Source organism: Macaca nemestrina, chromosome 19 (genome assembly GCF_043159975.1).
Source record: "Macaca nemestrina isolate mMacNem1 chromosome 19, mMacNem.hap1, whole genome shotgun sequence".
In the NCBI taxonomy this organism is placed as follows: domain Eukaryota; kingdom Metazoa; phylum Chordata; class Mammalia; order Primates; family Cercopithecidae; genus Macaca; species Macaca nemestrina.
In genome coordinates, this window is record NC_092143.1 from 38,321,820 (window position 1) to 38,347,752 (window position 25,933).

The window sequence follows — 25,933 nt, forward strand, 5'->3', positions numbered from 1 at the left end:
TGTAAGAAAGAATATGCCCATCCAAACTTCAATAAGTGCTTAACATACTTCTTGGCAATTAATAAGTACTCAAAAACATCAGTGATTTGAATTTTATTCAAGTGATTCTGTTCATTATTTATGTTCCAGAAATGTCTGTGTCCAGTGATTTAGAAAATCTCTGAAAGTAACATATGCCAAATTATGCAAGGAAATCTGATGACTAGAGGTAATATTACTTTTTTTCCTCAATGTAGTACCCAAAACTGGCACAGTCCCCACCACTCTTATTCATATGCAGCATTCCCACTTCCAGCTTAAGTGATAGATGGAAGCATGTTCTTATTAAAGTTTTCAAAATAGGTACCATTTTCAAAAGATTCTAAAGCTTTTCAAAAGATTCTAAAGTTGCCACATCGACAGAATTTTCTAAAGATGCTTTTTCCCCAAAGATGGCCCTTTGTGAGCAAAAAGCGAAGCTATTATTTGTCTGCCCTAAAAAAGCCTATGATATAATATGCAAAGACATCATAAAAAATTATGTCTCAAATGTGGATATAAGCCTTAACGGCAGAAACACGATGTTTGTGAAGTATTTCCTAATATAAACTCTAAGTAAAAGTAATAAAAGAGATGAAAAGGATGGATTAATACTTTTCAACCCTATTGCCACAGTCTCACCAGTGCCCTTGAAATGTAATGGACTCTCAGTCAGTGCTGTTTAGCACATTTGAAGTTTTTGCACTGACTTTTAAAACAACAAGATAATCTGCCTAATCATACACTAAGAAAATAAACTAGATCTTCTGCATTTATGACTTTTTAAAAGCAATATGAAATCATAATGATTTGAATGACAATATTTAACATCGTTTAGAATAAAAGGGAAAACCGTTTAAACTGTTAAAATGTTTTCAGAACAGTAACTATCCATATTTCTGAAAACCAACGAATAGTTCTCTTGCAAATTGGTTAAGTTAGTAACTACAGAATTTTATTCATCGGCGCTTTAAACATATCATTGTAATGCATACACCAACTGGCTCTTGAAAAAGAGGAGCTTTTAAAATGTAAGACTCCCCTTTATCCTTCACTGTATGAAAATGTTTCAATCCTAGAGGCAAGCCTCAAAATAATTTTTAATATTAGAAAAAAAGTTAGTACATAAGAAGATATGTTGCCTCTTCATCTAAATACTAATTAGGTTTGTGTGTGTGAGAGACAGAGACAGGATCTTCTTCTGTCTCCCAGGCTGGATTGCAGTGGTGATATCACAGCTCACTGCAGCTTCTAACTCTCTGACTCAAGTCAACCTCCCACCACAACCTCCCTAGTAGCTGGGACTACATACAGGCATCACCATGCCCAGCTAATTTATTTATCTATCTATTTATTTTATTTATCTATCTATTTATTTTATTTTTATATTTTTGTAGAGATGGAGTTTTGCTATGTTGTCCAGGCTGGTCTTGAATTCCTGGACTCAAGCAATCCACCCGCCTTGGCCGCCTAAAGTGTTGGAATTATAGATGTGAGTCTACATGCCCAGCCTTAATGACCCTTTATCACCAAATTAAACTCACAGGACCAAAAGGACAGTTCCTATCGAGGTAGTATTAGACCCAAGCCATTCATAATATATGGCCTCATCATCATGATAACTATGCCAGGAGATTGTTCATAATCCATGATAGCCAATTTATGCCCACTCACTTAATACAAAGGCAGAAATAACAATTTTCCTTTTATGCTACCTGAGTGAGTTTTCTCTAACATAGATGACCTTATGGATTAGGAAAGTGGTTACTATTGGAATGAACTATAAAATATTAATTTAGAAAATTTGCTGTGGAAGATATATAATATGACTATTACTTATTTGGAGTCTGCAACTGAAATTTGCTGCTTAGAAGTACATGAAACATTTTACAAGTATCTCTAAGACACTGCTTGCACATATGAAGCACAGAGGAGTAGTAGAGTAGCTATTGAGTTAATTTGAAACCAAAGAGCACATTTTGCCTGAAATGTTTAAATTAATGAAGCCTGATATGGTTTGGTTGTGTTCCCACCCAAATCTCATCTTGAATTGTAGCTCTCACAATTCCTAAGTGTTGTGGGAGGTACCCATAGGGAGGTAATTGAATCACAGGGATGGGTCTTTCCCATGCTATTATCATGACAATGAATATAGATCTGATGGTTTTATAAAGGGGAGTTTCCCTGCACAAGTTCTCTTCTCTTGTCTGCCACCATGTGAGATGTGCCTTTCACCTTCTGCCATGATTGTGAGATCTCCCCAGCTACATGAAGCTGTGAGTCCATTAAACCTCTTGCTTCTGTAAATTGCCCTGTCTTGGGTATGTCTTTAACAGCAGCATGAAAACAGACTAGTACAAGGCCTCAAATTTTTACTAGAGTCTCAATGATCAAGAAAACTAGGTCAATTGCCACTCTTGATTATATTATTGAATTATGGATTATCTCTTGGTATGCTCTGGTTCTAAAGAACATGTTATTTTCTCTAACATGTATGTAGTCATGTTACTCTTTGTAACATATATAACATATGTAGACATGTTATTCTTTGTAACAGATATGTAGACATGGTATTCTTTGTAACATTAATGTAGACATGTTACACAGGTTTCCACTAATGTGTAATGTTCACATGCAGCACACTAGGTCATGTATTATATTAATCCCTGTGACATTTCAACAACCACTATGTATCTCCTATATACTAGTCGTAGTTCTAGGTACTAAAAATATAGTGTTGGGAGAGGAAAGACAAAAAATAAGTCCTAATAAATGAACAAGACAATCGTGAGATCTTGATAAGTGCTATGCTGGTGGGACAATCACTGACTCATCCAGGAAATTCTCCCCATTTGAGTCTAAGGTGGATGATCTGAAAGGGCCTGTCAAGCAAACATCGGAGTAGTGAGCTCTGCAGGGAGAGGAAACTATTGCAAATGCTCTACTGCAGGGATGAGTTTGATATTCAGAGAAATCGAGGAAGATCATCACATCTGGAACATCAAGGATAAGAGAGAGGATGAAAAAGATAAAAAGACAGTCAGCCAGTAGGAATGTACGATAGCATAGCTGCTATAAAGAAACCATATAAGGGTTCCTCAAGAAATTTAAAATAGAATTAACATATAATCCTGCAATTCCTCGTCTAAGTATGAAATGCAAAAGGAGTTGAAAGCAGGGACTCAAACAAATATTTGTACATCCATGTTGATAGCAGCATCATTTACAATAGCATAAAGGTGGAACTAACCAAAGTTTCCACCAATGTATAAATGCATTTTTAAAATGTGGTATATACACATAATGGAATACTATTTGGCCTCTAAAAAGGAAAGAATTGAATTTTTGAGACACGCTACAAGATGCACGAGCCTTGGCAATGATATGGTAAATTAAATAGGCCAATCACAAAAAATGACAAAAACTGCATAAACCTCCTTTTATGAGGTACCCAGAGAAGTTAAATTCATGCAGAAAAGAGAATGGTGGTTGCCAGAGGCTGGGGGTTGGGGACGTTGGCAGATTTTTTTTAATGGGTACAGCACTTCACTTCTGCAAGATGAAAAGAGTTCTGGAGATGGGTGGTGGTGATGGCTGCATGACAACATGAACTTGCTTAACGCCACTGAACTGTATACTTAAAGATTGTTAGGATGGTAGATTTTAGGTTATGTCTATTTGTCCATAATTCTAAACAATTATAAAAAGAGAAAAAAGAGAGTGAGTCACTTACAGACCAGGTTACTATAGGCAAGGCAAGTCAAGATAAGTAAGAAAGTTAGGTTTTATTCTACGTAGAAGGAGAAGATCTTAAATGGTCTTGACTGGCAGGGATGGAAGGTGTGAAGTGTGGTCTCATTGATATTACTGAAAGATCACTCTATTTTTCTGGGTTAAAAGAAGTTTGGAGAGCAGGCATAGAATGAAACGTGGAGACCGTAAAATTGCTTTGGCACTTGTCTAGGTGGCTGTTGTGAAGATGATATAAAGTGGATAGATTTAGGACATGTGTAACGTATAGTTAACAGAGTTATAGAGTAGATGTGAGTGGTGCAGGAAAAGGGAGATTTAATCATAACCCATAGGTCTTTGACTTAGTAACTGTTGATTGATGAACCGAAATGAAGAAAAATAGGTGAGATCTCCTTGGGTCATGTTCAATGTGAGATGCCTATTAGTCAAACCTGTGGCTATCTCAAGGAAGTAGTTGGGTACGTAAGTCTGGAATTTTGGTGAAAGGTCACAGCTAGATATACATGGATGTAGAAGCCATCAGCATATAAGTGGTATTTAAAATAAATGTGTATGAATAGAGATATAGTGTCACCCTATATATACAAAACTACAATTAAGATCATGTTATTGCTCTGCTCAAAACCCCCCAAGGTGTTCCCAAACCACATTGTAGGCCATGTCCTTTACAATGGCCTAAAAGGCCATAAATGATCTCTCTTTCCGCTTATCTCTCTACCTTCTTCACCTGTGATTTTCCCTTCATTCACCTCACTCCAGTCATCTACTGGATACTTTGTTTTCCTCCTAGTGGACAGCAAGATTTGTCTGTGCCAGATCTTGGAAATGCAAGCAGTCACCACCACATACTATCTGCTATAGATGGCACTGCCAAGTTGTGTCACGCAGTTGTAACTTTTGACAAATATTCACATATTTGTTCTCCATTTAGCATGCTGCATTTTATGGATCGTTTTGTTAGAGTTTTGTTCTAGTCCTTAACAGCCTATATTTCTTTACAGCAAACTATATAAGGCAATTGATATACCCACACTCTGCCTTTCCAGGCAGGTCTGATACTTATAAATGTGTTCAATTCTATAGACAGGGCGTGTTCTCACCAAAGGACATCACTTCCCTTAGGCCACTCACCTCTATAAACTTTAAAGGTTATTTGTTTATTTATCATAGTGGAAAACCACTTCTATTCACCATTTAACTCTACTTTATAGTGTTTTACCATCCTATTTCTAATATTTTGACAATATTCTCCTTTTTTTTTTTTTTTTTTTTTTTGAGACAGGTTCTCACTCTGTCACCCAGGCTGGAGTGCAGTGGTGCAATTCTGACTCACTGCAGCCCTAACCTCTAGGACTCAAGTGATCTTCCAACCTCAGTCTTCTGAGTAGCTGGGACCACAGGTACACACCACTACACTTGGCTAATTTTTAAAAGAAAACTTTTGTAGAAATAGGGTCTCCCTGTGTTGCCCAGGCTGGGAATATACATTTTTAATTTATTTTAAAAATTGATATGCAGGAACATTTACTTAGTGGTACATGGCTCTATGGGTTTTGATAGAGTAAAATTTTGGTATCCATCATTCCTGTCAAAATACAGAAAAATTCCATCACCGCCAAAATTTCCTTAGGCTGCCCCTTTACAGTCAAGCCCTCCCCTAATCTCTCATTACTAATTTTAATAATGAACATTAACATTTTCCCCTCTATGAATGGAAAAATCAGTTATTCATACTAATATTTACTTATTGATTTGTATCATTAAAAATTTTTAAACCCTATAGATTTTGTTCTTGTTCCTAATAATGACTAAACTTTATGGAGACTTATTACTCATGTGTCATACTCATTAATTTAACAAATGTTTTCTCATTTAGCATTTCACATATAGTTTGTACTCTTAGCTATTCTACAGATTTTGTTACTACCACAAGTTCTTCCAGTTCAACACTGTTTTGTAATTTTTAACGCATTTTGTCTTTTTGTTTACTTTTAATATGCATTTTCTATTCATCTTAATAGTTTTGTGTCAACCTAATGTTCTTATTTCATGTTTTATTTTTAACTACTATTTTTTCTGCTTCGATAGAAAAAGAATGTAGAAGTCTAACAGGAGTCAATGAATACATAGACAACACTCTTAAAAGGGAGTTTTGACAGCTCTACTCCTTGAAAACCACAACAATGAATTGTAATTCTTAAAATATGTGCCTCCTAAATCTAAGCCAATTAAACTGGCAGATCTAAGGATAGGGAATCTTTCTTCCCCTATGTCCTCCAATCCTCGATATCAACATACTTACTCCTAGTGATAACAAAGGTAAATACTAAAATAATTCACCAGAATCCACATCCTCTCTGCACCTTTGTACACTGGCTTTTGCCTCACATTGATTATAACTCAAAAGGAAAATGAGGGGAAAATGTAATGTACTTTTTAGGGAAGAGACCCTCGATGACATGCCCAAAGTTTATCCTAAAAAAACCATCAAGATTCCTCGCTTCCCTGATTTTCTCTTGCTCAGAGAAGCTGCAGAATCCCAATTCCAGATTACAGATAGGAGTCAGCCCTTTTTTGGCCCAACAATTAGACAAGCATGGTCTCTGTCTATCAAGTTCTTGATTTGGCAACAACCACCAGGAAGTTAAGATGCCTATATAGGGTAGAAAGTTGGCATGTCCAACAGAATACAGAGAAAATATAGTAAAGTTTGGTTTTGTTTAAAAACTGCTGACTTCTTGAAATAGTGAGAGTAATCCTGACTCTTAGAGCAAATACTCTTAATGTGGCTTTCAAGGAGCAGCTGCAGACACCAGCCCTTCCATATCTGGGAACTGTTCTCTCACTTTAGAGTTTAAGGATACCAGCTTCAACTATCACAAAACGTCACTAGAACTTTGTAATATTCTACCATGAGGCATTTGATCAGCTACCTTACACTGAATAATCTCCATGGCCACTCAAACCATAAAACTTATTCTGTATGGGGAGACAGAGATCTTAGTCCTTGCTAAATGAAATCTTTAGGCTCGTTTTCCTCAAAGTGGATTCAATTTGTATGCTCTCAAAACTACAGACCTATTGGTTTGTCCCAGAATAAACAAACAAAAACACCACTGTAACTTTAAAATCTTATGCCAAGCTGTCTTCTAGAAAACTAGGGCTTTCATTTTCATATTGTACATAAGCAAAAAGGGATGCATTCTACATTTACGAAAAAATACAACAGAGAGCAGCAGATATTTCTGGCTCATTTATCTGAAATTAGAGTTTGTACATAATGATGAAAATCAGTGAAGAATCAAACTATGTAAGTGTTACACATTTCTCACAAATACCCAGCTATGAATATTTTACATTCACCCACTCACTTATTATTGAGTAATATGTAGCAGGCACTGTGTGAAATATCCAGAAGTTCAAGACAAAGCATGGTCTTTGTTTCAAGTTTATTGGGAAGAGTGTCCAAATGTGTTTAGAGAAAAGACATCTGAGTGAAACTCAGCTAAGAGAAAGCTTCCTAGAAGTGAAGCATCTAGTGAGTTTTGAAGGACAAGCAGGTGCAAAATACATGTGAAAATATACTTGGGTAAAGAGCACGCTGTCCAAAAGCTTGATCCACCATGCAGCTGAGGAAGTGAACTTGGAGGGAAGTGCAGGTAGGCAGGCAGGATGGGATGTCACAGTTGAGGCTGAAGGAAGGACCACATGGAGAAGAATCTGAGCAGTGAATTGACATCATCAGATCTGGTTCTGAAAAAATCACTCTGACAACACTATGGGGTCTAGAGAGGAGGGAGAGCAAACAGGTGTCCAGAAAATAGCAAACCTGAGGCTACTTTCAGGTGACAAATGATGTGAGCCTGACATAAAGTGTGGTGGTGGGTGTGGAGAAGGGAGGATGGATTCCAAATCTATTACGAAGGTAGAAATTACAGATCTTGGTGATTGAATGGATATTGACAGGGAGTGAAATGGAGTTGAGGGTGATAGGGAGACTTTTGGCTTGGATGACAAGTGATTACTGGTACTAGTCACAAAGTGAAGAATACAATCAGTCTTAAGGGAAATGATAATTTGAAAGATCAGCTCAAAACCTCCAATTGTATAAAAAGACTTGTGTTTGAGTAACCCACCTTTGTTATATTTAAAAATACCCGAAGAAAAAATGATGACAAAATCCTTACAGCCACCTGTGGCCTTTTATTTTTGAATTATATAAGATGTGATGACTTCACCCTCCTTTGCCTTCAGTTCCATCACCAGAATCAACCACTGTCAACCAGTTTGATGTAAGAGAAGAAAAACATTTTCTGTTCTACTAAAAGTACTGGCAATAGTTTCACACTATTTAGTAACTAATCTGCTGCTTGAGAAGTGGCTTTATTTTTATATTTATTACTCAAATATACCCAGATAGGTGCTGTTTCTATGTTCTGTTACACTGATCTGTCCATTCCAATGTCAGATAGTACTATACTGATTTTAAATCAGGCTTTATAGTAACTGCTAGTATTTATTATCCTTTTCCAAAATTTCTTGGGATTCTTTTATATTTATTCTTCCATATAAATTTCTTTTTTCACCCCAGAAAATCTTTAATCATTTAAAATTTACTCTGATTAGAATTGTCTAAAATTAATCATTGATTTGGAAATAACTAATGTAATAATGATCAGATTTTTCATCCAGGAACATATGTAACTTGCTATTTACTCATGTCTTGTTTTATAGTTTTCAGTAAAATGTTATATCTTTTATGATACACATTTGTTTACATCTTGTTAAACTTAGTCCTAGATATTATATTTTAGGTGGTTTTATAAATGCATTTCTTTTCAATGTTTAAACTAATTATTGCTACTAAAAAGAAAAGCTATGCTTTTGAAACATATAACTTTATTAAATTCTCTTATTGGTTCTAATAGGTTTTTAGTGCAGCTTCTTGCAATTTTAAAATATGCAATAACACCATTTATAAGATTTCTTTCCTCTTGTAATAAAATGTTATGAATTTTAAAGTTTGTTTTTCTTGCCAAAACCTCTATCTTCTTGAATAACAGAAATCATAGGAAGTTTTTAAGCTTGTTTGGATTGTAAAACAAATGTGTTTAGTAGTTTACCATTTAGCATAATGTTTGTTTTTAGTTTTTTGTAAAAACAATACAATTTTGAAAGATTGCTTATATTCCTATAATACGTTTTTTAAAAACTGCGTAATTACACAAAACGCCCTCCTCAATCTATTGTTATAATTATTTGATGCCCCATTAAATTATACCTTAATTAGATGATGAGTTTTTAAGATGTACTGAACATACACTCTCCTTTTGTAACATAAATGAATACATCTGTTCCCTAAATGTAGACAGCAAGGCTTTATCATCATGAACAAGGAGAAGTTTCATAAGATCAATGGTCTGAGTATTTCATATTACCGTCAGAAAGAACTGCAGTCATGGCCAGGTGCGGTGGCCATGCCTGTAATCTCAGCATTTTGGGAGTGCACCAAGGCAGGCAGATCACCTGAAGTCAGGAGTTCAAGACCAGCCTGGCCAACATGGTGAAACCCTGTCTCTACTGAAAATACAAAAACTAGCCAGGTGTGGTGGTGGACGCCTATAATCACAGCTACTCGGGAGGCTGAGGCAGGAGAATCACTTGAACCCGAGGGGTGGAAGCTGCAGTGAGCTGAGATCACACCATTGCACTTCAGCCTAGGCGACAGACCCAGATTCTGTCTAAAACAACAACAAGAAGAAGAACAAAAACAACAACAAACTGCAGTCAAAGTCTGAGATCTACTTATTTATCAAAACCAGAAAAATCAGAAAGAACAACACACCGTTGAGCACTTTGTTGCCATTATCATAGTTAATTCTCACAAAAACCACTGTGATGGATACTGCTGTTATGCCCTCTTTACACATGAGAAAAACCAGGGCATAGGAAAGTTATTTGCCCAAGAATATACGGTAAGTGAAGCTGGATCCAAACCTAGTCATTAAGACTCCAAAACCCACCTGATCCTTTACATGGTAGTTAGAAAAAAGTCAAGCAAGCCATAGAAGGATCAGACATTCCATGGGCACAATAAAGTTTGTTATAACCAAGTAAAAGACTTGCAATTTCTTTGAACATTTATCTAAGTCAAAACAACCTGTGCCATCCTTTGTACAGTGGAACTTTGAGATTCTGAAAAACCACTTGCCCAGGAACCGAAACAGATACTATATTGCTTTTAAAAATCAGTTTTTGCTTTGCCTTCTATGCTTCTTACATGTAAGATGAAATTCACTTGAATGATAATAAGGGGCTGAGTCTTAAATTTCACAGTGGAATAGCTACTGTACCACTGGTCCATCAAATTCCCCAAGGCTATCTGTCAATTAGCAACATGGAATATCATAAATGGTCCCCATCAAAGTACAAGAAAGAAAATCTATTCTATGACATGCCACCTTCACTCCTCTGTGCACACCAAATCCCATACTAACATCAAGTGAAATCACCAGAAGAACACATTCTTTTGCTCACTGGTGTAAACTACACTCCTTACCCTAATTCTTAAATGAAATGAATTTGCAGTGAACCCATTTATTACCAGTTTGGGTTAATAAGGCTAATTACCTATTTCCTGGGGGCAAGAAATTAGGGCCAGGTTCTAGGTTCACATTTTTTTGCTGCATCACCATTACACTTTCTTAAGTCTGCACTGCTGACTTTTGATAGCTAAACTCCTCCACTTCAGGGTAGAGATTTGATTTTAAATTACATGATTATTTATAGTGTATAGCAATTTCCACCTGTTCACTCAAAAAAAAAAAAAAGCATAAACAGATTTCCAAGCTCAGTTTCTTGAAGGATATTTTGTTGAACTCTATCACAAACTCTCTCATTTCTTTATGCAAGACATTTACATGAAAACCCTGGGGAATTCTAATGATCTTGTTTTTTTTTGTTTTTTGTTTTTTTTTTAAGCTGAAATTTTGAGGTACAAAATAAATATTTTAAAACTTCCCAGCTGTCAATAATAGCAATGTGCTTTCCAGGGAAACCTGAACAATGTGGTTTGGTTTTATAATTGCTTTAACAAAACATCTAATTAAAAGGACAATCCATGAGGAATTAGGGTATTTCTCTGAGTTACAGTTATCTTCACACTCCTTAAGCCAAGTTGGGAAGGCAAGAGGAACTACAGAAGTCACAGGAGGCAGGGGTTTCCTTTAACAATCTGCAAATAGCACTGTTTCTGTTTAGCTGACTCTCAGGGCTCAGAGTTATGGAGTAATGAGTAGATCATTCTCTTGGGGATCACCACCAGGCTCTGACGCAGGGGGGGGTAAGTTATACAACATAATGCATCCAGAGAGGCCTAATGATGCAGTTACCTTCCAACACAGATATCTTCAGCTATAGCAAAGAAATCCTCCCATTTTATGTGGTTTAAAATGATTGCTTTTTCTCCTTATCCTTAATTTTTGGGAGATCAAAGCAATTCTATATGGAAATTTATGATTACAGAGCGTCAGGACTCAAAATTTAGAACTCAAAGCTTTAGGACTCAAAATTTAGAACTCAAAGCTTTCCAACATCACCCAAGAAACTTTTGGTGCAAGTCATTTGTATCTTATTTTATGATTTAAACATTTACACAAATACATTAAAATGAGATGAACATTTAAGTAAATCTTTTTTAAAACAGAGCAAACTAGCAGGCTCAATTTTCTTTTGTAGCTACTAGTGACCTCTACTGATCTTGTTCATTCCTTCAAATATTAATTTCTATCAAGGGTTACACTTTTTAATATATGAATGGTGCAATCAAAAGAATAAAACCAGAAGGAAAGAAAGGAAACCAAAATCACTTTTAGGAAGTGTCACAGTTGAAAGTGATCATGGATCAATAAATTGAGAAGGCCTTTGGAACTAACAGTTTGTTACAGCAAGTGAAACACATTTCCCACACATTTACACAGTTAAGTGCTCTGAAATGGCTTTTAGTTTTCATTATGTCTACATGTGAACAATCTCAAATGTCTTCTATGCTGTCCTACACATACTTCCCTACAATCCTAGCTGACAGAGCCCCCTTTCCCTGAAGTTTCTAGTTCAAGTTCTATGTGTTTTCGTGAAATCTTTTCTAATCAGTGCAGCCATTATCTGTCTGGGTCTCAATAGAGCTGTTCTTGATGTTTTCATGTTTGTACTCCCCATGATTCAGCACACTGTAGATTCTTAAACTATATTTCATAATAACTACATCCATACCCAAAGAAAGAGAAGGAATGCTGCATGTAGAAAAGTTCAAACAAATCCAATTAAAAGCATTTATTAAGACTCTCATGAGCATGCCATAGAGACTTTGATTGAAATAGATGCATAAACTGGATTATAGTTAGACTGCATTGATATGAAAAACATGGAGTTAAATGAAAATTTTGTATCTTCCAATAAGTGGTGATTTTATATTTTGGTTCTATTTAAGTTGTGACTCATTCAGAGTCAGGAAAAAGAGCACATAAGTCAAGTAGAGAGTCCGTTTCATTCTGGATATTTTGTAAGACCTTTAGCACCTCTGCTTCATTAATTTTCTCTCCTTCCAGTAAAAGATACACCCCTTAGGTTTGGGTAAATGATATGATCTCACTTCTTAGAATCGTTTGTTTGCCTTGAATCACTGTGTTTATGGTCATCAGGTCATTTCTATGGGATTAGTGGAGGCTTTTCTTTGATCCCCTACACTGGACCACAGTGCACAACACCTGTTTTTGTTTTGTTTTGTTTTGTTTTGTTTTGTTTTGTTTTGTTTTGAGGTGGAGTCTTGCTGGCTCTGTCTCCCAGGCCGGAGTGCAGTGCACAATCTCGGCTCACTGCTACCTCTGCCTCCCAGGTTGAAGCAATTCTCCTGCCTCAGCCTCCTGAGTAGCAGGGATTACAGGTGTGCACCTCCACACCCAGCTAATTTTTGTATTGTTAGTAGAGACAGGGTTGCACTATGTTGGCCAGGCTGGTCTCGAACTCCTGACCTCAAGTGATCTGCCTGTTTTGGCCTCAAAACCTAGTTTTGAGCTCCACAGTTGCTAGCTGACTACTTGATTAAGTTAGTTAAACTTTCATAGCTTAAGTTACTCACCTATAATGTAAGGCTAATAATGTATACTTCATAAGGGTAGATGAAAGGATGAAACATAAATCTATAAAATTTAAAAAGTAATTACCAGGTAAATAAGTTAGAATAGAAAAAAGTAACTATTTACATAGTTTATTGTGGCCACCCTTTTATTTTTTACATAAGACAAATTACAACCTCATGACTTTGAGATATATATGGCAAGAAGGATGCCAATCACCAATTAGGCTCTATTCAGGATGACTGTTCTTGCTTTTTCTTCTACCTGGAGGGCTCTAGTCTGACCTATTCACATGGCTTCCCCTTCACTTCCTTAAAGTCTGGGTTCATATTTTATCTAAACAGAGAGATTTTCTCAGCTCCTTATATAAATCAGTGCTTTCTAATCCTTGCTATCCCCTCTACCATGCTGCTTTTTCTTCAGAGCACCTATCACTCTCTACCTCCATCTGAATAAAACTTATACTCCTTGGGTGTAGGGACTTCATTTATTGTTTAATCTCTAGTACCTAATGTAATATCTGGCATATATAGATCTTTAATAAGAGATGTATGCTGAATAAATACATGAATGAAAGTTTTCTAGGCTATCAGCAATGGGTATGAACTCTGTGAAATGTGACTTTTGGTAGTCCCACAACTTTTCAATTATATAACCTAAGACAAGTTAAATAGTATCTCTAAGCCCCAAGTTACTTTTTTGTAAACTCCTATATTACCTCTGGGGTTGTCTTAAAGTCACTGCCTGTGTTTGCCTACTTAGAATACATTTTTTGTGTGTGCATGCTTCAGCCAGAGTAATCTCTACAAAATGCAATTCTAATTAAGTCACTATTTTTTAAATCAACCTTTGATGACTTGCCTAAAACAAAGTTATTGCCTTAATGACATTTAGACAATGTTTAACATTCTTAACTTTGTCTTGTCATATTTAGAACCCGCTTATCTTGCAAACTTCATCATATGCCATCTCTGTGTTTCATTCTTGATGGCCTTTTTCAGTCCCCAAACAGCATCATTGTCTTGACTTCAAAAACCACATTTACCTTACTCTCTATTCCTTCCCCTCAACTGCCAATGTATTTTTTGCATACCTAATTCTTATTCATCCTTCAGTTCTCAATATAAATGCAAGTCTGTCTGTTTGCCTGCCAGTCCATCCATCCATCCATCCATCCATCCATCCTAAGTTGAACTACAGTTTTCAAGTACCCAATCAGGTTTTAACTATAACAATGGCAACTTCCTATACTTCACCTAAACTGTCTATCTATCTTCGCTATACTCCAAGCTCCATGAGAAAAGAACCAAGTGTTTCTTATTTATTGTTTATCAAAGCTCAGCACAGTGCCTGATGCTTAGTAAGATTTCTATAAATATTCATTGAATTAATATATAGTCACATGGCAGAGATTAATATTATTATGGAAATATCAACTATTGATTGTTTAATGCTACCATAATTATTTAGTAAAATCAAATCTGTGGCTATAGAAAAATCATGAATGATGGTGAGGAATTCAAAAAGAGAAAAAGAGAAAGATGAAGGAGAAAGAGAATGAGATGGAGGAGTTCTAGAAAGAGGAAGGAAGACATGAGAAAGAGTAATAAAAGAACTAGGAAAAGAATGAAAGTGAGGAAGACATGGAAAGAGAGATTAAAAATGTAAGGGAAAATAAGGTAATATAGAGTTTTTACTCTCAATTTTTACTGCAATAATTTCAGATGTATCAGTTAAGGAATAAGAGAATTTCAATGTTAGCTATAATAGGCAATTATCTTGTACTGTCACATTTTCAATACATATGAGTTTATCTTTATATCTACCTTTAATTGACACTAGTTTTGATTATCTAGCTTTAGGAATACTTATCATATCTCACTTCTTTCCAAGGACCTCTCATTTTTATGAATTCTTACTTTTTAAATTTTTAACTCTAATTCTATATATTTGTTTTATTATTTAATGTTTTATTCTGTCACTTCATTACCCTTTCCTCTTAAATTTTATTTTAAAAATTTAGTTATGATGTTTTTATTTCCAGAGCAATTTCTCATTTGCTGATTTTCAGGAGTTTGCTTATATTTAATTTATTAATATATTAATCTTATATGAATCCTAATATCCTACTGATGAATGTTTCAGGACAACTATCAGCTAAGCAAATAAATTAGGTTGTTTTTTATATCAAGAAAAGGTAATAATAATATCATAAGCAAGTAAAAAAATACATATAGATGTTTTTCAAAAGCCTCATAAAAAGGCGAGGAGCTATATTATATAGTTATAGTTCATGATTACTATGATACATTACACTAATTCTTGTGGACGAAATGGTTAAGGCTGATTATTCAAAATAAAATAAGAAGAAAATACCTTATTTCAGATGATCTTGAAAACAAATAACTTGTTATGAGGACCATGATTATTGCATAATCAATGCTACATCATTCATGGGCTAGCATTTACGTGGCATTGTTGAAAACTATGTATTCACTAATGTTTCCCTGTTGTGTTTAGAATATGAACATATAATAAGAATGAATGTCACCAAAATTAGAGTTCATTCCTTTTTTAAGACACTTTTTGAAGCTGAGGTAACAAGAAGATAATCAGAGTGATAGTAACTGGGAAAAAGTCTTACCATCCAGATCATTCTCTGGGGTCTCCGCAGTATACCAGTTGGAAGGTGGTCCAGTGCCATTGACTGTCATTGCTGACACCTGGAAACTGTACTGACTTCCTTTCTCCAGTCCTATGAAAGAATTTTCCACAGTGGGGAAGAAAGTTACTATGCACCAAGTATTCCTACGTGGGTTTCAAAAAGCTTCAGCAAAATTGTAACAATAGTGGACATGCTTTACATTGTTTGTGACTATTGTGGTAATGATTATTTTGACTAAAAGGGGAGAAATATCATAGCAAGAAATAAAATTAATTTTTATAATTCTTATGAGTTTTTTCCATTTTATAAAAATATGTCCATGTAAATAGCCTAGGTGCAGATGCAGAATATAAAGTAGAAATGATGAAGAAATAATCAAAAATTGCATGGATCATTTTTCCTTACTCTTTGGAAGAGCCATGTCTATAAATCAAGAACAGTCAATCTAAAAATTTATGTCTCCATCATTCATTCATGGTCTGTGATTATGTTTTCTTTAGGCCAAAAATCAAGAATCCAAAGCCAATGCACTTCAGAAGAAAATATTAGGGCTTTGGTCTCTTCAAACTATCTTTCAAGAATATTTTGTTTTGCATTAGCTTCCACACAAGAGATATAGAAAATCAATCTCTATGATAATTTTGGCATAATATTGTGCACCATGATCACATTAGGGTTTATTTTAAAAAGCACAGATAACACAGGTAAACTAGAGAGGCCACACGGATCATTCATCTGATATATGAAAATTTTTGATGTAAGTGACTTTCCTCTTACCAAAAGCTCAAAGTAGCTCATTAACATGATAAATTATTGTAAAATAAATGATATTTGTGAAAAAACCATGTGATATTTTTGAGACTCAGACTAAATGATCAAGTCCTTAAACCTCAAGGAATTAAACAACCCTGATAAAGATAAAAATGTAACCATTATCCCCCATTCATCTGAAATAGTGCAAATATTTGGTGCCAAGAAAAAAAATGCATAATAAAAGAAATTATGCTCTTGTACAAAATTACATATTTGAAAATTTTTTGCATAGGAAGATGAGTACTTAGTGGTAAGGGGAATTCAAACTTACTATTAATAGGAGATGATATTTTAAATGATGGTTAGAAAGGATCAGTTATTGCAAGGAATGAACAGTTGCCTTTAATAAATAGTACTATTAGACCATTTGATAAATTCACCCACATAATGATATTTATAACACAAATTTCTGTCCTCTAAAGAAGCTTCTAATTTTATAAAATAGTTTGGAAGCTCCATGAAGACATATATTGAGACTGTCATTGAATGTGTTCTTGTTTTGTTATTAATATTATTCAGGTTTTAATTGTATATTCATAGGGTCCACAATAGTACCTGAAGCAGGGAAGATGCACACACAAAACAACACTTGAAAAAATCTACTAAAACTGATTGGGTACAAAAACACTAACATAGAGAAAATATTAGGTTAATACACAGCATTTCAACCACATCAACAAGATGGCAAAGAGATGCTTCAAACATAAGGCCTTTGTCATTCCTTAAGTAGGTTCATGCTCGCTTTGATTTGTTAACATGGTATTGATCTAATTTTGTTCATTTTTTTCATCATTTCATAGGCACTGTTGTTGATTACTGAGGCAGTGGGATTACAGAGATTTTCCGGGAAATTAAAAAATTAATAGGGAGAGAACCTTGAGAAGAAATGGTTACCTACTCATAACAGCTTATGACTTTCATAATGCTCTTGTTTAAAATAAAGTTCTAATCCATCAAAAATGTACTCATGCTATGTAGAAGTTTAACTTCACTTTTATTTAAAATGAATAAGCAATCAATCATGTCAATACTGTCTCAAGTGATTGATTTGAAATACGCTTTGTGATGGTCAGTTATATGTATCAACTTAGCTAGGCTACAGCACCCAGTTATTCAATCCAACACCAACTGAGGTATTGCTGTGAAGGTATATTATAGATGGGACTAAAGTCCATATTCCGTCAACTTTAAGTAAGAGATATTGCCATAGTCTATTTGGATGGCCCAGATTCGATCAGATAAAAGGCCTTAAGTGCAGAACTGAGGCTGCCCTGAGGCAGAAATTCTGCCCTGCCATGGCTGTGGACTTAGCTTGAGAGCTCCAGCTTGCCCCTTAATGGCCTGCCCAGTGGATTTTGGAATTGCCTGGCTAGCCATCATAACCACCTAAACCAATTCCTTGCAATACTTTTCTTAGTATGTATTTCCTGCTGGCTCTTTCTTTCTCTGGTAGAAACCTGACTGATATACCTGTTTTAAGTAAAACAAAGTCTGCTAACAACTTGAAGTTATCATTAGAAAGCAGTTTAGATTTTTGTTGGTTTAAAGTTTGTTTATCAGAGACAAGGATTGCAACCCCTGCTTCTTTCTTTCTTCCTTCCTTCTTTTCTTCCTTCCTTCCTTCCTTTTCTCCCTCCCTCCCTCCTTTCTTTCTCTTTCTTTCTTTCTCTCTCTCTCTCTCTCCCTTTCTTTCTTTCTTTCTTTCTTTCTTTTCTTTCTTTCTTTCCTTCCTTCCTTCCTTCCTTCCTTCCTTCCTTCCTTCCTTCATTTCTTTTTCTTTCTTTCTTTCCATTTTCTTGGTAAATATTCCTCCATCCCTTTATTTTGAGTCTGTGTGTGTCTTTGCTAGTGAGATGGGTCTCCTGAATACAGCAAACTGAGGGGTCTTGACTCTTTCTCCAATTTGCCAGTCTGTGTCTTTTAACTGGGGCATTTAACCTGTTTACATTAAGGTTAATAATGTTATGTGTGAATTTGATCCTGTCATTATGATTACACAATGCTGGTGATTATTTTGCCCGTTAGTTGATGCTGTTTCTTCATGATGCCGATGGTCTTTACAATTTGGTATGTTTTTGCAGTGGCTGGTACCAGTTTTTCCTTTCCATTTTTAGTGCTTCCTTCAGGAGCTCTTGTAAGACAGGCCCAGTGGTGACAAAACCTCTCAGCATTTGCTTTCTGTAAAGGATTTTATTTCTCCTTTGCTTATAAACTTAGTTTGGCTGGATATGAAATTCTGGGTTGCAAATTCTTTTCCTTAAGAATGTTGAATATTGGCCCCCACTATTTTCTGGCTTGTAGTGTTTCTGCAGAGAGATCTGCTGTTAGTCTCGTGGGCTTCCCTTTGTGGATAATGTGACCATTCTCTCTGGCTGCCCTTAACATTTTTTCTTTAATTTCAATCTTGGTGAATCTGACCATGATGTATCTTGGGGTTGCTCTCCTCAAAGATCAAAAACAAAACAAAACAAAGAAGGGGATTACATAATGGTAAAGGGATCAACGAAACAAGAAGAGCTAACTATCCTAAATGTATATGTACCCAATACAGGAGCACCCAGATTCATAAAGCAAGTTCTTAGAGACCTACAGAGAGACTTCAACTCCCACTCAATAATAGTGGTAGACTTTAACACCCCACTGTCAATATTAGACAGATCAATGAGCCAGAAAATTAACAAGGGTTCTCAGGACTTGAACTCCGCTCTGGACCAAGAGGACCTAATAGACATCTACAGAACTCTCCCACCCCAAATAAAAAAATATACATTATTCTCAGCACCACATCACGCTTATTCTAAAATTGATCACATAATTGGAGGTAAAAACTCCTCAGCAAATGCAAAGGAATGAAAATCATAACAAACAGTTCTTAAACCACAGTGCAATCAAATTAGAACTCAGGATTGGAAATTCATTCAAAACCACACAACTACATGGAAACTGAACAACCTGCTCCTGAATGACTACTGGATAAAGAAATTAAGGCATAAATAAATAAGTTCTTTGAAATCAATGAGAACAAAGACACAACATACTACAATCTCTGGGACACAGCTAAAACAGTGTTTAGAGGGAAATTTATAGCACTAAATGCCCACAGGAGAAAGGAGGAAAGATCTAAAATCAACACCCTGATATCACAATGAAAAGAACTAGAGAAACAAGAGCAAACAAATTCAAAAGCTAGCAGAAGACAAGAAATAATTAAGATCAGAGCAGAACTGAAGGAAACGGAGACATGAAAAACCCTTCAAAAAATCAATGAATCCAGGGGGTGGTTTTTTGAAAAGATTAAAAAAATAGACCACTAGCCAGAATAATAAAGAAGGAAAAAGAGAAGAATCAAGTAGACAATAAAAAAATGATACAGGGGAGATCACCACTGATCCCATAGAAATACAAACTACCATCAGATAATACTATAAACACCTCTACACAAATAAACTAGAAAACCTAGAAGAAATGGATAAATTTCTGGACATACACACCCCCCACACGCTGCAAGACTAAACCTGGAAGAAGTCGAATCCCTGAATAGACCAATAGCAAGTTCTGAAATTGAGTCATTAATAGCCTACAAACCAAGAAATGCCCAGGACCAGACGGATTTATCGCCAAATTCTACCACAGGTAAAACGATGAGCTGGCACCATTCCTTCTGAAACTATTCCAAACAACAGAAAAAAAGGGATTCCTTCGTAACTCATTTTATGAGGCCAGCATCATCCTTATACCAAAACCTGGCAAAGACACAACAAAAAAAAAGTAAGTTTCAACCCAATATCACATTGATGATGAACATCAGTGTGAAAATCCTCAATAAAATACTGGCAAACCGAATCCAGCAGCATATCAAAAAGCTTATCCACCATGATCAAGTTGGCTTCATCCCTGGGATGCAAGGCTGGCTCAATATATGCAAATAAATAAACGTAATCCATCACATGAACAGAACCAGTAACAAAAACCACATGATTATCTCAGTAGATGCAGAAAAGACCTTTGATAAAATCCAACACCTCTTCATGCTAAAAACTCTCAATAAACTAGGTATTGATGGAATGTATCTCAAGATAATAAGAGCTATTTATGACAGATGTACAGCTAATATACTTCATGGGCAAAAGCTGGAAGCATTCCCTTTGAAAGCCAGCACAAGACAAGGATGCCCTCTCTCACCACCCCTATTCCACATAGTACTGGAAATTCTGGCCAGGGCAATCAGGCAAGAGAAAGAAATAAAGAGTATTCAAATAGGAAGAGAGGAAGTTAAACGGTCTCTGTTTGCAGATGACATAATTGTATATTTAGAAAACCCCATCGTCTCAGCCCAAAATTTCCTTAAGCTGTTGAGCAATTGCAGCAGTCTCAGGATACAAAATCAATGTACAAAAATCACAATCATTCCTATACACCAATAACAGACAGAGAGCCTAATCATGAATGAACTCTCATTCACAATTGCTACAAAGAGAATAAAATACCTAGGAATACAACTTACAAGATATGTGAAGGACGTCTTCAAGGAGAACTACAAACCACTGCTCAAGGAAATAAGAAAGGACACAAACAAATGGAAAAACATTCCATGCTCATGGATAGGAAGATCAATACCATGAAAATAGCCATACTCTCAAAAGTAATTTATAGATTCAATGCTATTCCCATCAAGCTACCATTGACTTTCTTCACAGAACTAGAAAAAAAAAAAAAAAAAAAACTACTTTAAATTTCATATAGATCCAAAAAAGAGCCTGCATAGCCAAGATAATCCTAAGCAGAAAGAATGAAGCTGGAGGCATCAGGCTACCTGACTTCAATTTATATTACAAAGCTACAGTAAACAAAAAAGCATGGTACTGGTACCAAAACAGATATATAGACCAAAGTAACAGAACAGAGGCCTCAAAAATAACACCACACATCTACCGTCACCTGATCCTTGACAAACTAGAGAAAAACAAGCAATGGGGAAAGGATTCCCTATTTAATAAATGATGTTTGGAAAACTGGCTAGCCATATGCAGAAAACTGAAATTGGACCCCTTCCTCACACCTTATACAAAAATTAACTCAAGATAGATTAAAGACTTAAATGTAAGACCTAAAACCACAAAAACCCTAGAAGAAAGCCTAGGACATAGGCATGGGTAAAGACTTCATGACTAAAACAGCAAAAGCAAAGGCAACAAAAGCCAAAATTGACAAATGGGATCTAATCAAACCAAAGAGCTTCTGCACAGCAAAAGAAAGTATTGTTAGAGTGAACATGGAACCTACAGAATGGGAGAATTTTTTTAAATCTATCCATCTGACAAAGGGCTAGTATCTAGAATCTACAAGGAACTTAAACAAATTTACAAGAAAAAAACAGCCCCATCCAAAAGTGGGTGATGGATATGAACAGACAGTACTGCTACAAAAGAAGACATTTATGCTGCCAACAAATATACGAAAAAAAAAAGCGCATCATCACTGATCATTAGAGAAATGCTAATCAAAACCACAATGAGATACCGTCTCATGGAAGTTAGAATGGTGATCATTAAAAAGTCAGGAAACAACAGATGCTGGAAAGGATGTGGAGAAACAGGAACACTTTTACACAGCTGGTGGGAGTGTAAACTAGTTCAACCATTGTGGAAGACAGTGTGACGATTCCTCAAGGATCTAGAGTCAGAAATACGATTTGACCGAGCAATCCCATTACTGGGCACATAACCAAAAGATTATAAATCATTGTACTATAAAGACACACGCACACGCATATTTATTGCAGCACTATTCACAATAGCCAAGACTTGGAACCAATGCAAATGCCCATCAATGATAGACAAGATAAAGAAAATGTGGCACATATACACTATGGAATACTATGCAGCCATACAAAAGGAGGGGTTCATGTCCTTTGCAGGGACATGGATAAAGCTGAAAACCATCATTTTCAGCAAACTAACACAGAGAGAACCAAACACCACATTTTCTCATTAATAAGTGGGAGTTGAACAATGAGAACACATTGACACTGGGAGGGGAACATCACACACCAGGGCCTGTCAAGGGGTGGGGGTATAGGGGAGGGATAGCTTTAGGAGAAATACCTAATGTAGATGACGGGTTGATGGATGCAGCAAACCACCATGGCACATGTATACCTATGCAACATATCTGTACTTTTTGCATATATATTCTAGAATTTCAATTACAATAATAAAAAAGAAAGCAGTTTAGAGGACATCTAGTGTATTGTAAGTATTTCCCCAAAGAGATCTCACCCGGCCAGGCCAAACTATTTATCAGAGTATCCCTTCCAACCATATACAGTAGGGGAGTTCTTCATATCTTCCTTTCTATTATATCTGCAGTGAAGTTTTAGCATCCTGTAGAGATTAGTGCCCTAGGTCACTCTGAAAATCTTGCCAAATGTCTTTGAAGTATTAAATTTTATCTTTAAAACATCTTCAACTTTGCTGGGCTGTGGAACCTAACTACAAACACCTAAAAAAGTTAGGTTAAGTATAAAAAAAGCATTTAAATATGTACCTAGAATCCCATTATTAAAGAAAATCTTAAGTAATGTCTAGTCAATGGCTCATATAATGCTGAATATCTAACAAAGTATCCCTGCAAGTATAGCAGGAATACTTTTGTTGCATGAGAAATTCACCAATGGAGGTAACTCACTTTCAAGTTTTGCTTTGTGGACAAGTTCCTCCTTAGATTGCACTGAATCTGATTTGCCATAATATCACTTATGGATAGATTGCACTAGTTTTATCCTACTGGGATAAAAACAAATAAAATTTCTCCTATAAAACATGTTTATCCAAGACTTTAGATTCTAAATTCAGTACCTTTTGTATCAAACCTTTATGAAGAAAATTAAACTTGTGATCCTTTTTTTAAGCCCAAGTAAGTGCATGATATAAAGCAGAAGCAAACATTTTGGCTTTTCAGAGAAGCAGTCTGGACATTAACTTTAGAATTCCAGGTTTCAGGTAGCCCTGCTTCTATGCTGTGAGGGGTATTTGGTTGGGAAAATTTTAGATATACTAGAGGCCCTTTTAATAGCTATTTCCTATCTAAAGTGATGAAGTAATAATACATGCTTCCACTTTATAGTGTTCTTGTGAGGGTCAAATGAAAAATTGCTTGTAAAAGTAATTTATAAAATCAAGCATTTCATAGATGTAATAATAACTGACATTGGCACAGGGATTTTCATGTTACTTTCTTACTTGATTTTCAAATATCCTGCGATTTTGGCACAGAATACATGATTGGTACCATTTTAGAGATAAGGATAACAAGGCTCAGAGAAATTAAACTAGGGTACTTTGGTGTTTTAACTAAAACTTGGACTATCCTTGGGTAAAGAATCTGGGCTCTGTTCTGTCTCTTGCTGGGCACCTTCCAAGGCCCACATGCCCTATGCTAGAACCCAAGATAGACATCAGCAACAAATGTAAAGCACTATGCAGGCAAGGAAGAAATATCTGTTAATGATGACTACATCAGACTTGAATAATAGGCAGGTAGGGAGGTTACCTAACTGACGATTCTATTATTTTTGACAGTGGATCAACCTTAGAAATCAGTAATATCCAAATTCAGTCTCAAAAAGAGTTAAATTGTTCTCTTGCTTAGAAATGCGGCTGGGAGCAGTGGCTCACGTCTGTAATCCCAGCACTTTGGGAGGCCGAGACAGACGAATCACCTGAGGTCGGGAGTTCCCGACCAGCCTGGCCAACATGGTGAAACCCCGTCTCTACTAAAAATACAAAAATTAGCCGGGCATGGTGGCGCACACCTGTAATCTCAGCTACTCAGGAGGCTGAGGTGGGAGAATCACTGGTACCTGGGACGCAGAGGTTGCAGTGAGCCAAGATAGTGCCACTGCACTCAACCCTGGGTGACACAGCGCGATTCTGTCTTCAAAATAAAAAATAAATAAATAAATATACCCTATTAGAAAGAGGAGTTATCTTCCAGAGTTATACCAACAATGACCACCACCAAGCAATTTTGGGGGACCCCAACTCTGATAGTTGATATCAAAAGATCTTTCAATGTTGCTTTCTTTCCTCCCCTCCCTTCCTTCCTTTTTCCTTGCTTCCTTTCCTCCCTTTCCTTCGCTCCTTCTTCCTTTTCCTTCCCTCCTTCTTCCCTTCTCTCTTACTTCCCTTCCTTCCTTCTTCCCTTCCTTCCTTCTTCCCTACCTTCCTTCTTCCCTTCCTTCTTTCTTCCCTTCCCTTCCTTCTTTCCTTCCCTTCCTTCCTCCCTCTCTTTCTCCCTTTCTTCCTCCCTCCCTTCCTTCCTTCCTCCCTCCACCCTTCTTCCCTCCCTCCTCCCTTCCTCCCTTCCCCTCTCCCCTTCCCCATCCCCTCCTCTTCCTTCCCTTTCCCTCCCCTCCTCTCCCCTCCCCTTCCCTTTCCCTCCCCTTCTCTCCCTCCCCTTCCCTTCCTTTCCCTTCTTCTCTGTCTGTCTTTCATTGGAGGTGGAGTAAAGAGAAGCCAGTCTGTAAAAGCTTTTTTGTATGTATATTTTTGTATGTATATTTTATCTTAGATCTAGTTCCTGAACTAATAGGAATTTTTTTTTAATTTAAATAAGTTGGCCAGTAAAGATTTTATTTAATCTGTTCTAGAGTTATTCAGCTCCTCTAGCTATATGTAATCTTTAATTTCTATTGTCCAATAGACATCTTTTACCATCCTTGTGTTTTTCTCCTGTCCCTTTTAATACTCATATAATCACAAATATATTGCCTATGGTGAGAAACACATTGTTTACAGTTTAAGAGGTAAGAGTATAGTTTTTCTATTCAGGCAGTATTAGGTTTGAATTTTCATTTCATTACTTATTAGCTGGTCAACCATGAAAAACCAGGCCTCTTTGTTTACTTCTATGCCCTCATCCATAAAATGGGGATATATAAATAAAAACTGTTATAAAGATTAAAATGGAAAACACATATATAGTTTTTAGCATAGTGAATGGTTTGAGTTCAGTAAGTAATAATATGGCTGTTAGTATTGTTGTAAATGTGAAACATTATTTTTCATGTTAATTATCTTTTACAAAGTTGTATAACAGTCTTAGTCACTCACAATAAAGTGAACTAAAGATGACAACTTGCATAGTGAAAAGAGCACATAATGAAGAGTTGGAACACACACAATTCACCTGGGATCATCTCCTTAACTAGTGGAGGACCTTTGCAATATCACGCTCCAGACCTCAGTTATTTCTTCTGTAAAATAAGCAGTTTGGCTGGGCACGGTGGCTCATACCTGTAATCCTAGCACTTTGGGAGGCAGAGGAGAGAGGATCACCTGAGGTCGGGAGTTTGAGACCAGCCTGGCCAACATGGTGAAACCCCATCTCTACTATACAAAAAATTAGCCGGGTGTGGTGGTGCATGCCTGTAATCCCAGCTACTGGTGAAGCTGAGGCAGGAGAATCACTTGAACGCAGGAGGCAGAGGTTGCAGTGAGCCAAGATCGTACCACTGCACTCCAGTCTGGGCAATAAGAGTGAAACTCCA

The 25,933-nt window shown here is 36.2% G+C and overlaps 1 protein-coding gene across 12 annotated transcripts in view; it reads right to left on the reverse strand.

Moving 5' to 3' along the window:
* LOC105489423 (DCC netrin 1 receptor) overlaps window positions 1–25,933 on the reverse strand; it is a 1,213,781-nt gene that overhangs the window by 206,494 nt on the left and 981,354 nt on the right. For all 12 annotated transcript variants that reach the window (XR_011616876.1, XR_011616875.1, XM_071085315.1 and 9 more), the window contains exon 14: window positions 15,550–15,660. Coding sequence is in view for 10 of the 12 variants with exons in the window: in XM_071085315.1 (XP_070941416.1) it covers window positions 15,550–15,660 (111 nt within the window). In the remaining 2 variants the exon portion in view is untranslated. The remainder of the gene's footprint in view (window positions 1–15,549; window positions 15,661–25,933) is intronic.